This window comes from Suillus plorans (genome assembly GCF_016647745.1).
Source record: "Suillus plorans strain S12 chromosome Unknown HD556scaffold_34, whole genome shotgun sequence".
Lineage (NCBI taxonomy): Eukaryota > Fungi > Basidiomycota > Agaricomycetes > Boletales > Suillaceae > Suillus > Suillus plorans.
The window spans coordinates 377,001-388,251 of NW_024537418.1; the positions used below are offsets into that span (position 1 = coordinate 377,001).

The following is an 11,251-nucleotide window of genomic DNA, read 5'->3' on the forward strand; positions in this document are numbered from 1 at the left end:
AAAAATCGAACGAATAGAATACGTGGTGACACAGTCCTGGAAGTAAATTAGTCTCCCGACAACTCCGCCTCCCTCTCCATCCCATCTGCAATAGCTTCAAGCGCAACCTTGGGTTTCGCCAGTGTGAACATCCTGTTCTCTGCGCCTTCCCCGCTTCCAACCTTCTCTGACCTCTGCAAACCAAGCGCAGTCGTGCACAAAACCACACCGGATTGCGCCCCACTCCCCTCGTCAAAGTCCTTCATCGATTCCGTATCGAACTTATCTCCAGCTGCAGCATGGGTAGGCCAGAGATCTGCCGACGTGACTTCCTCACCCATGGCTCTGTTAAGCCTTGTTGCCATACGGACAATGTTCGACACGCGTTCGCCAAACTTCATGGTGAAGTCGCGATACACATCTTCGTAGTTCTTGGTGCAACCAGCCGCAATCATCACGACCACGAGGGTGTCGCTGATATGTGCAACCATTGTTGAGTGCACGTCCGTCTCCTGCAGAGCAACCTTCTGCGCATGGGATCGAGTCAAAGCGCGCCATCGGCCGCTGACTGCCTGGCTTTCTGTCATGACGTTTCAGTATGTTCACTTATTCAGATACAAATCAATCCATACCTGTCTCCCGAACGTCGCCATAGATCTCTGCCAGTGGTTGCTCAGCCTGTAAGCCGTCAAAGTCCCAGGTCATTATGATCCAGCGAGAGAACTCGACTGTGGCGGCCTGCAGTGCGATCTGGATCAAGAGAGGGTCTTCCCCGTGCTGCACGGTACCCAGGAGTGACGTCATGGCAGGTCCAATCAGTTCACCGGTTCGCGCACTGGCTTCCTTGATCTCGTCTCTGTGTTCAGGCTTGCGAGCGAAATCGAAGGAGTCTGAGATGAAAGCTGCCGTCTGCATGATCTCTTGGTTGAGTTCATCTACCAGTCTGATGACTTCCGCTCCTGAGAGCGTGTCGGCTGTGCTCAGGAACGCCTGTGCACCCCGTAGCTCCCGTGTACGGTCGTTAAGAAGTGTGGTTTGATCGTTGAACTTGATCTGTAGGGCCTGCAGCTCGTTTTTCAAGGCCTTCTTTTCGCTCTCTCGTAACAATAACTGCTGCTGGTATGAACTGAGATCTTGCTGCAACTTTTGATTGGCGTCTTGAAGCTTGGAGCGTTCTTGCTGGACCTTTTCTTTCTCGTTTTGCTCTTGTAGTAACCTGGCCTGAATTTCATCGGCCTCCTTGCTGGCTTTTTTCAGAATGGTAGTAAGCCGAATATTTTCCGTTTTCAGGCCGCCCTTGTCTTGGGCTGAAACTTGATGCTCCAGCTCAAGTTTCTTCAGCCTGTCCTCTAGTGATATGCGCTTCTTCTCTTCTTCCTCCCATTTCTTCTTCCACTCAAGCAGTCGTTCTTCCGTCTTGGTGTCGCGGAAGAAACGTGAAGATTTCACCCAAACAAAGAACGCGCGAGGTCGGCGTAACCACCAACACATGAGGAACGGGAAGCTAGCGCTGACAAGGGTAATGGGCACAGTGAAGCCTTTAGATGGTAAGAACCCGTAGGTTGACAGGTTCATGGTAATATTGGTCGCAAGTACCGAACGTTCACTACATATTGAAGGGCTACGCCATGTGGTAGAAGCATGTTCATTCCTGCCTCGTGACGTCCATTAAGGCGGCATCGGAGGCACGCTGCGGTAGCGTTCCAACTCGCCTCGCAGATCACACTGCGGACCGCATGTAGGCGTGTCGGTAGTCATTTTGTCTTCACATCAATCCCTTAGTTATGCTGTGGTCACATGCTGCTACTAGCATTCCCCTGGGCCGCAGTGTGGTGCACTAATTTAGACGGCATTATTCATGGTGCATGATAATCCGGGTGTATTACGTCCACTATACACCGCTGATATGGTCTTGTGATATGGCCGTCCTTCGTCAGATCTTGATTGGTACGGTTGCGGTGTCATGTAAAACGTGTCTCCGCCTACTCGTAAAATACCGCCTGCGTGGGTGGAACCTTGCTTGTCATATTCATTATAGCAGGCTGATGGAACTAGACCAGAAAATGGACGAATGGTGGAAGAATATGGCAAGCGAAAAGGAACAGCGAGGCCTTGCGGTGTGGTCACGCGTGCTGGAAGTTCCCGGTAAGCCAGGGACGCCGGAGCGCCAGCAGGTTCAATTAGCTGAAACGAAATACAATTCTGTGATATCAATCACCGCAGTAAGCCCATCAATTCGTGGAATATTTCACTGATGAATTCCATACAGAAGACGCTATATTCATTACCAGAACGGGGCGTAAGTAGTTTGTGCATCGTGACTGAAGCACCCATCTGCTTAGGTTTGTGGGGTGGCCTCGAGGCATCCATCGTCCGTTCATTTTTGGTCTATCTAGAACACTCAGGAACTTCCCATATCAGGATTAAATCACTCGCATCAGACCTCAAGACCGACACGAACAATACGCCCTGCTACCCCTATATTAGATTATCATCCGTTAAACGTTGTAGGTGAGATGGTGAAAGTCGTGAACGGATAAGTATCCATGTGGCCTCTGCCATGAGGTATAAGACGATGTGAGCGACGTACGACATCCATCCAGTTACGCAAGAAATGCTTCCCCGTCAGCCTTATCGTGGACCAGTCCGCAAATTAGTCCTTGCCTTCGACGTGGGCACTACATACAGTGCAATTTCCTACTGTATACTTGATCCTGGAGAAGTTCCAAAGATTGAGCCTGTCACCAGGTCAGTTTTCGTAATACAACACACCTGCTTTATTGCCGATCATCACGAATATCAGATATCCAGCCCAAGAGCACAGCGGAGGGAATTCGAAAATACCCTCTATACTCTACTATGATTCAAATGGAACTGCCCGTGCTATTGGCGCTGAAGCACGACAGGAACATATCATCGAAAGGGCCGAGGAAGACGGATGGATAAAACTCGAATGGTTTGTTTTGTGAATACTGGACTTCGTATTTACTTAATTGACCACGCTAAACATTTAGGTGGAAACTGCACCTTCGAGCCAGGAATTTGGCTGCCAACCATATCACCGACGACGATATCCCACCACTTCCGCGAGGCAAAAATGCCGTCGAGGTACTTGGCGACTTCATGCAATACCTTTTTCGTTGTGCACGCAGCTATATCGAGGAGACTCATCCAAGCGGATCTAATCTTTGGCGGTCACTCGAGAACCGCATCGAATTTGTCCTTACACATCCAAATGGCTGGGAGGGCCCGCAGCAGAAGCAGATCAGACTAGCTGCCGTCCTTGGCGGTCTCATTCCCAGCACAGAAGACGGCATGGCACGTGTCCATTTGCTGACCGAAGGAGAAGCGAGTTTGCATTACTGTGTCGCTAATATCCTGGCCTCGGATGCATTGTCGAAGACACCGATACTTGCACCTGAAGAGGGCGAAGATGATGACAGCTCGGCTAGTCAAGGCGTTGTCGTTATCGATGCAGGAGGAGGGACACTCGATCTTAGTGCTTACTCGATGACTTTATCCCCGACGCTGATCGAGGAGGTTGCTGCGGCCGAATGTAAGTAACATGCGATTGTCGGAGCTATGTCTCACTCTCCACTCCTTAGGTCGACTCCAGGGTTCTGTGTTCGTGACTCGTCGTGCTCATGATCTTCTTCAAGGTTTGCCAGCATGCTCGTGTTAGCTCTGCTACGCTCTTGTTGATTTTACTTGACAGAAAAACTATCCGGCAGTCGTTTCGGTACACCAGATATAGTCCAACAAATGACGGACATCTTCGACAGTACCACCAAACTTAGGTTCCGCAACCCGGAAGACCCATCATACATCAAGTTCGGTACTGTCCGCGACAAAGATCCTCAGCGCGATATTCGTAACGGTCAGCTTAAATTGAGCGGGTAAGTCTTGTAGTTTACTCTTTCGTAACCTCTATATCTAACGTGTTGCTACTAAAAAGACAAGACGTAGCAAAACTCTTTGAACCCTCAATCAGCAGCATCATAGAAGCTTTCGAAATCCAAAGAAAAGCCGCAGGTACTCCGATCACAGTAAGTTGGCATTACTGTACTTCATCGGAAAATGCGCTAACCGGCGTATCACATGAAGTTTGTATTTTTCGTCGGAGGCTTTGCTGCGAGCGACTGGATGTTCGCCAAGTTGCAAGCGTACTTCCAGTCGCTTAGCATTAGCTTCAGTCGACCAGACAACCATTGGTGAGTGCCAACAATTGACAAACACCTTCGGGTGCGCTTACGGACGCTTTAGCAATAAAGCTGTTGCAGATGGTGCTGTGTCATATTTCATCGATCATTTGGTATCGTCGCGTGTGGCCCGTTTCACATATGGCACAGAGTGTAGCGTTCCATTTAATCCATTCGATATGGAGCATCGTGCCAGGCAAAAGGAAGTTTTCCGAAGCGCCTCGGGAATTCTTGCTCTGCCTCGTGCATTTTCATCCATACTGACCAAGGTAGCTCTTTTTTTACTTGCTTTGGAAGACCTATTGCTTAGGCGCAGCAGGGAACACGGGTTTCTGAGCAGCAAGAGTTCAGCGAGACATTTGCTATCCGACGGTATAATCAGGCCGCATGTAACCAAGTCGATGTCGGCATCATGTCGTACAGGGGCCTCCTCCCAAAACCGGATTGGATGGACACGGAGCGAAGTAGTCGCACACATTGTTACCAATCACACTGATGTTTATCGGATGAGCTAGGCTTATTCTCCACGTTATGCACCGTCCACGCAGACACATCGAAAATTGCCGAGAAGCTAACACTCAAGCGGTCTGCCGAAGGTTCCACGTATTATGCGATGGAGGTCAAAGTCATTCTTCTCTTCGGATTGACAGAGTTGAAGGCTGTGATCGGCTGGGAAGATGGGGTAAGTCACATCGGTTTTCTGGTGATATCGCTAGCTTAACCTGTGCATTTCAGGGGGAGGAAATACGGCAAGTTCACATCCTGACATCTTCCTCTCATAACTCTGATTTCCATTCACAGAACCCCAGCAGTAGTAGTTTACGACGATGAGCAGGAAGAAGCCTAGCCTAGTCGTTCTGTTGAGTCACCTCACACTCGTGCTGTGCAGTGAGTCCGCAGAATCCCGTGGCTTCTCGAGGTTGTAATTGTACGCTCCTATTTATGGGTTTGCTTTCGAATTGCCAAGCATGTCATTTATTTCACCTTTTGCACAATGTGATATACGAGATTCACGAGGGTTATACTAGAAGTTCTCCATCTCCTGTGTGCCTACAGAGGGCGCTGATCAAACCTTGAATCCATCATACATGCCACAAAACATGTGTTCATTCATTGATGAGGGAACGAGGGTCACGCCGCCTCGTGTACCTCATCGAGGATTGTTTATAATAGATGTGACCTATCCGCCGTATCTTACGCAACTAAAACATGCCACCTCGACAAGAATTTACTGGCTCGTGTCGCAAACTGGTCTTCGCGTTTGATGTCGGGACGACATTTAGTGGTGTCTCTTACTGCTTCCTCGATCCTGGGCAAGTTCCTGTCATCCAAGGCGTAAATAGGTGCGATAGCTTCTTAAAGGGTTGCACCATTACTTACTTACTTGGACACAGATTCCCATCCCAAGAAAACGTCGGAGGGGATTGTAAAATACCGTCCATTATATGCTACGACCCAGATGGCACTGTGCGCGCTGTAGGAGCCGAAGCAACACAAGAATATATCGAAGAGAAAATTGAAGATGACGGATGGGTGAAGCTGGAATGGTTGGTTTTCACAATCCACCAGTCCTGGCATAGTTTACTAACCTTCATTCGCACAAAGGTGGAAGCTTCATCTTCGTCCTAGAACCATGGCGTCTTCTCATGTCACAGACCAAGACATCCCAGCCCTCCCGCAGAACAAGACTGCCGTCCAAGTCCTCGCTGACTTCATGCACTACCTGTATCAGTGCGCTAGGAAGTACATTGAGGAGTCGCATTCAAACGGCGCAGACATGCTACGCTCTGTCGAGCACACAATCGAGTTTGTGCTTAGCCACCCAAATGGATGGGAGGGGCCGCAGCAGACGCAGATCCGCAATGCAGCGATCATGGCAGGGCTTGTACCCGATACGCCAGAAGGCCGGACAAGAATCCATCTCGTCACAGAGGGCGAGGCGAGTCTTCACTATTGCCTTGGTAGTGGTCTCGCTGCCGACGGGTTTCAGGTGAGACTTGAAATGGGCTATCTAGGCAAGAGCTTACCGGAATTTTCAGGGCGACGAGGGCGTGATTATTGTCGACGCTGGTGGAGGAACGATCGATGTCAGTGCATATCATATGACAACAGTACCATCCTTCGAGGAGATCGCACCTGCAGAGTGTAAGTCTGATCAACACGACTGATCATGTTGACTATTCTCACAAAATTTCCTAGGTCGCTTACAAGGATCCATCTTCGTGAGCCGTAGGGCCAAGGCAATGCTCCGAGGTACTCTTTTAGGGTTGTCCTGAGGTGTGTATATTTGCTTATGGGCTGCAGAGAAACTCCGTGGATCATCACAGTACGGAAGCGAAGATATGATTTCTCATATGGCTACCATTTTCGACTCAACAACAAAGCAACGATTTAGCAACGAGGACGACCCGGCATACATCAAATTTGGTACGATCAGGGACAAGGACCCTAGTTTCAACATCAGATCTGGGCAGTTGAAGTTAATGGGGTCAGAATACCTATTGCCTATCGATCCAAATATCCTCATTTCCTCTCAGGTCCGATGTAGCAGCGTTATTTGAGCCGTCTGCAGCAGCTATAATCGAAGCTATCGAGGAGCAGCGCCATGCTGCAGCCCGAACTATCAGCGTTAGATCCTTTCCTTTGCCCGTTCCACTTAACTGAATAAACCTCAGACCGTTTTCCTCGTCGGTGGTTTCGCAGCTAGTGATTGGCTCTTCATAAAACTACAGAACCATCTAAGACCATTGGGGCTCGATTTTTGTCGGCCTGACAGCCACACGTGCGTAGTCCTTTTCCAGAAGGAAGCTCACCAAGGTGACCAGTGAGCTGGACTATCTATAGGGCTAAGGCGGTCGCGGATGGCGCCGTAGCATTTTTCATAGATCATCGTGTCTCTGCACGTGTTGCCAAGTTCACGTATGGCACACGCTGTGCGACACAATTCGACAGGAACGATCCTCAACACAAGCTGCGTGCCAGTATGGCCGTCCCACGCCCATCAGGCAGGACCGTCCTGCCTAATGCATTCAGCGCAATTCTAACCAAGGTGAAGACTTGTTATCGCATGTTATGCATAGGAAGTATCGCTGATACGCACATTGCAGGGCACTGCTGTATCCGAGACGAAGGAGTTCAGCAAGAGCTTCATTACGGAAGTAGTAGACCGTTCTGCATGCAATATGATTACCACGGAGATCATATGCTACAGAGGTGACAGCCCCAATCCACGATGGACAGATTTAGAACCAGGTGCGTGTGAATACTTTCCAAATGCCGCGCATCGCTGATCCTCATGGGGCTCAGGCATGTTCTCAACCTTGTGCAATGTGCATGCGGACACCTCGAAAGTGGCACGCACCATCAGCCCACGACGGGGTTATGCTGGGCTGCAGTTCTATCGCCAAGAGTTTAGTATCATCCTCATGTTTGGCCTGACGGAACTCCAGGCGCAACTTTGTTGGAAAGAGGACGTAAGTGCCTCTCGTGATCTTGCGCCAAGGTGTGATATTGATGCACGTGCAACGTTTAGGGGATTGAACGAAGGTAAGGAACGCACCCCTTTGACCTATGACACTAATGCACGGATATTGGATAGGTCGCCAGCCGCTGTCGTATTCGACCAAGTGGTCGAAGCAGCCTAGTCAGTGCTGCAAGCTATCCGACGAGGGATTCACCTCATCTTGAGTCGCACGCCAGACATTCATGTTTCCGAGGGATCATTGTATTAGTAATATTTCACTCGCATCTTGTACGTCTGCTCCAAATGTATCTTGACCTTACGCCCCTGTGGACTCCGTGAGAAATTCTGAGGAGTCATCAGTAGTACATTCCGTGATCGAAAGCTTTCGACTCACCTCGAGTTAACTCAAATGCCGCAAATGTGCTTGCTCCAGCGGGTATGCTGGTGAAGCTGTGAGTATCTCAAGACGTGTAGAAACAAGATCACCCTGACGTTCTTAGCACTGATGCAATACATGAATCATCATTATGAGTCCCGCGATGTCCACATTAAACAATTAGTTCCACTTACGTGATGGCGACAGACCGCGGAAAAGTCCCGTTCTAGCAGCGCGTTGGTCAAAGGAAATGCAAATACCAGGAGGGTGCAGTCTTACAATCCTGATTCGGCAATAACCATCCTAATTTCATTGGCCATATATTTCCAGGGCTTGCCAGTCGGTGGTGTCTGGCGCAACTGGATGCGAGACTTTATCACGTCTACCGAGAGGTCAATATCAGTCAGACCCTCGTCAACCGCGCTCCGTAACTTGCCTAATGGGTAGCAGGATAACCAGTATGCAATCTACAGAATGTCAAGATATTATAAAGTAATCAGGTCGTGTGACATACCCCGCCAGTCGAACCACTAGCAAGAAGGGCCCAAACAGGGACTTTATCCCCATACTGACTCTGAAACTTTCGCTTCGAAAATTCAAACGCTACATGAAGTTAGACAAGGAGGTGCCCATGAACGCCGAGATCGTTACCTGTATAGAATCTGGATCACCCTCTCAATATCAGAACTCCCTGCCAATATAAATAAGGATGAAATACCCTGCATATGCTGGTATCTCTCTCGCAACTGTAACCTGAAACACTGGTCAGCCATATTTCCTACAAGAACATGATATTTGTGAATACCCAGTAGCCTCTCATGACACCGTTCCGAAAGCCCCAGTCTCTCCACATTTCCTTTGCGACATCTCTCAGTTTCTTATCGGTAGCAGCACCATATTGACCTTGCATGCGAACTTTAAACATCTCGACTGGATGACGAAGTGTCAAAGGGCTTGAGTCGCGAAAGCGAATGGTACAACAAACCTGGACTGGCAAGAATAGCATTTGCAGCTCCAGCCATTGCGCCTGCGATGGCGATCTCCTTCAGGGACAGCTGTGGGAATGGTGAAACGACGCGCTTAGAGTACACGTATGAGGCAAACAACAAGGAGTTGACTCCAGCGATTCCAAGAAGGGGGCTGGCCATCCCTGGAGTAGAATGAGTTTTCGGAATAACGCAACACATCATGTCTAATGCCAACCTTTGTACAGCGCAAAGAAACCTTCCTTCCGAACAGTTTGTGCAAGAACATCCATAGGTCCTTTCTAAGCTGGCGATGAGCTGTCTAACTCTGAACCTATGTATTCACTTACAAACATTCCCTCTGCGACTTATGGCTCAGTATTAGACATCTAATCACGAACGGTTAACTGACTGGGAGCGATCTGTGCGCGTGTCTTGACGGTATCAAGTGGCTGACCTACAAGGACTTGGGCAGCGCCGCCCACGCTGCCAGCGACTAAATCGTTTACAGTTGAGAGGTAAGACATTTTTGGATGATTGGTCTGGACTCTGAAGACAATGGAGGACGACAGAAGACCCAGTTAATAATCATATTGGAAGGTCGAGAAGACGTGCCAGAACTGACGTGATTATAGCGCGGTTCTCAGGCTGCAAAGTCGCACGCTGGGTCGAGATAAGCGACTACAACATAGCTTGCAAGTTATGAGTGCATCTGCTGCGAAAAAAGTAAGTCTTCCACTGCAGCCTTTCTTCGTGATCTTCATTTTTGTAGCAGATATTTCGAAAGGGCAAAAAGCCAGAGCAAGGTGGTCCACCCCATAAACGGCGGAAGCTCGACCAGCTGAGCTCCGGATCTCCAGGCGTGGCCCTCGTGTCCTCACAAGACACGTCTACTTCTGCTTTTCCAAGAGGAAATTCAACTACAGTTACCGATCCTGAACTCGCTGTCGATTTCACCACATCAAAAACTAAAAATGGCGAGTCCCTTGCGACGCTCCGCAAGATGATTTTCGGACGACTAGAGTATACGTCTACCCAGAAAGAGTGGGTCATTTTTGCCCAAACAGGGAACCAGTATGGAATCTCATTTTGACGGCTAGTCCAGGAAAATACCTCGCAATCGATTGCGAGATGGTGGGCGTAGGCATCGACGGCGAGGAGTCGTCGCTTGCGCGCGTTAGCATTGTGAATTATTGGGGCACAGTGCTGCTAGATGAGTTCGTAAAGCAGAAGGAACGTGTTGCAGATTATCGGACTAAGTGGAGTGGGATACGCCCCTCAGATATGGTCAAAGGTAGGTAGGCTTTACTTTCTACACCCTGTGATCGAGCTAATATTATCTTTAGCCAAGCAATTCGAGGAGGTGCAGAAAACAGTTGCGGCTTTGACCAAAGATCGCATCATAGTGGGACATGCCGTGCATAACGATCTCAAGGTCAGCTTTAATATGTGTGTCCGCATTCCTGTAGCTCACTGATAACCCGTTCTCAGGTTCTATTACTATCGCACCCAGGTGCATACATACGGGACACGCAACGCTTGGCGGCAAAACACAACGTAATCAATAGTAAACGCCCTGCTCTTCGCAACCTTGTAAAACAAGAACTTGATGTTGTTATCCAGGGAGGGGAGCACTCCAGTGTAAGCCTTCTACCACCCTAGCCTCTGGCTAATTTCTCATCGTGATATGTGGGCAGGTCACAGACGCTAGGGCAACGATGGCTGTGTTCCGGCTACACCGAAAAGAGTGGGAAAAGGGATTCAAACCGTTGCCCGCACCTAGGGCTGGTGCATCAAAGAAACGGAAACTTGATGAGAGTAGCGAACCAGTTGAACCTACCCCACCAGGTAGCGGGAGGAAGGGCGTCAGTTCTGGACTTTCTACAATAGTGAAACGGACACCGCAGACGAGATCTAAATCTACAGTCAAGACTGCTAGCGATAATTGGTGGACCACCCTGGGTGCCAGCGGCATCGCAGGGAAGGGTTCCATGAAGCTGTAGCATTATCATTTTTCGTCTTATTATCTACCACAGGTTTCCCGCTATCGAATACCGGTGGTTCACTGCTAATTGACCAGCAGTTTTTTAGACAATAGTGGCCGCAGCTGGTGCTACGCCCTGTACTCGTCTCCCCAAGTTGTGAGTGCCGAGAACTGCATGGATGAGAAAAAGCGCGCCGAAAGCTGATTGGTTCACTGTCTTTCCTTGGTCTCTGAGGCTTGTAATGCTGGCGACGACACCGACATCAATCCATTTCCTTCGAACAA

The 11,251-nt window shown here is 49.2% G+C and overlaps 4 protein-coding genes across 4 annotated transcripts; 2 read left to right on the forward strand and 2 right to left on the reverse strand.

The window, feature by feature from the left end:
- Window positions 1-47: 47 nt before the first annotated feature.
- HD556DRAFT_1444224 (uncharacterized protein) lies at window positions 48-1,470 on the reverse strand (the record flags this gene model as incomplete). The annotated part of the gene is made up of 2 exons (XM_041306746.1): window positions 48-559; window positions 612-1,470. The coding sequence occupies 2 exons, from the start codon at window positions 1,468-1,470 to the stop codon at window positions 48-50; spliced, it is 1,371 nt and encodes a 456-aa protein (XP_041159399.1).
- Window positions 1,471-2,593: 1,123 nt separating this feature from the next.
- On the forward strand, window positions 2,594-7,822 carry HD556DRAFT_1432493 (uncharacterized protein; the record flags this gene model as incomplete). The annotated part of the gene is made up of 21 exons (XM_041305127.1): window positions 2,594-2,727; window positions 2,783-2,935; window positions 3,018-3,535; window positions 3,585-3,638; window positions 3,695-3,875; window positions 3,935-4,025; window positions 4,084-4,190; window positions 4,243-4,384; window positions 4,489-4,642; window positions 4,727-4,860; window positions 5,541-5,725; window positions 5,784-6,168; window positions 6,218-6,323; window positions 6,378-6,431; window positions 6,519-6,666; window positions 6,716-6,806; window positions 6,854-6,960; window positions 7,023-7,227; window positions 7,286-7,430; window positions 7,485-7,680; window positions 7,777-7,822. 21 exons carry the CDS (start codon window positions 2,594-2,596, stop codon window positions 7,820-7,822), a joined length of 3,336 nt encoding a protein of 1,111 aa, XP_041159400.1.
- On the reverse strand, window positions 7,794-9,625 carry HD556DRAFT_545711 (mitochondrial carrier). Its single transcript, XM_041310915.1, has 14 exons — window positions 9,395-9,625; window positions 9,333-9,343; window positions 9,221-9,284; window positions 9,003-9,167; window positions 8,823-8,947; window positions 8,736-8,770; window positions 8,669-8,679; window positions 8,532-8,620; window positions 8,454-8,484; window positions 8,297-8,399; window positions 8,212-8,243; window positions 8,134-8,143; window positions 8,036-8,082; window positions 7,794-7,986 (listed from the first exon to the last, which is right to left on the reverse strand). The coding sequence occupies exons 1-14, from the start codon at window positions 9,507-9,509 to the stop codon at window positions 7,958-7,960; spliced, it is 867 nt and encodes a 288-aa protein (XP_041159401.1). The 5' UTR covers window positions 9,510-9,625; the 3' UTR covers window positions 7,794-7,957.
- Window positions 9,626-9,684: 59 nt separating this feature from the next.
- HD556DRAFT_1432495 (ribonuclease H-like domain-containing protein) lies at window positions 9,685-10,985 on the forward strand (the record flags this gene model as incomplete). The annotated part of the gene is made up of 6 exons (XM_041305128.1): window positions 9,685-9,708; window positions 9,758-10,026; window positions 10,083-10,276; window positions 10,329-10,417; window positions 10,474-10,623; window positions 10,680-10,985. The coding sequence occupies 6 exons, from the start codon at window positions 9,685-9,687 to the stop codon at window positions 10,983-10,985; spliced, it is 1,032 nt and encodes a 343-aa protein (XP_041159402.1).
- Between the last annotated feature and the right edge of the window lie 266 nt (window positions 10,986-11,251).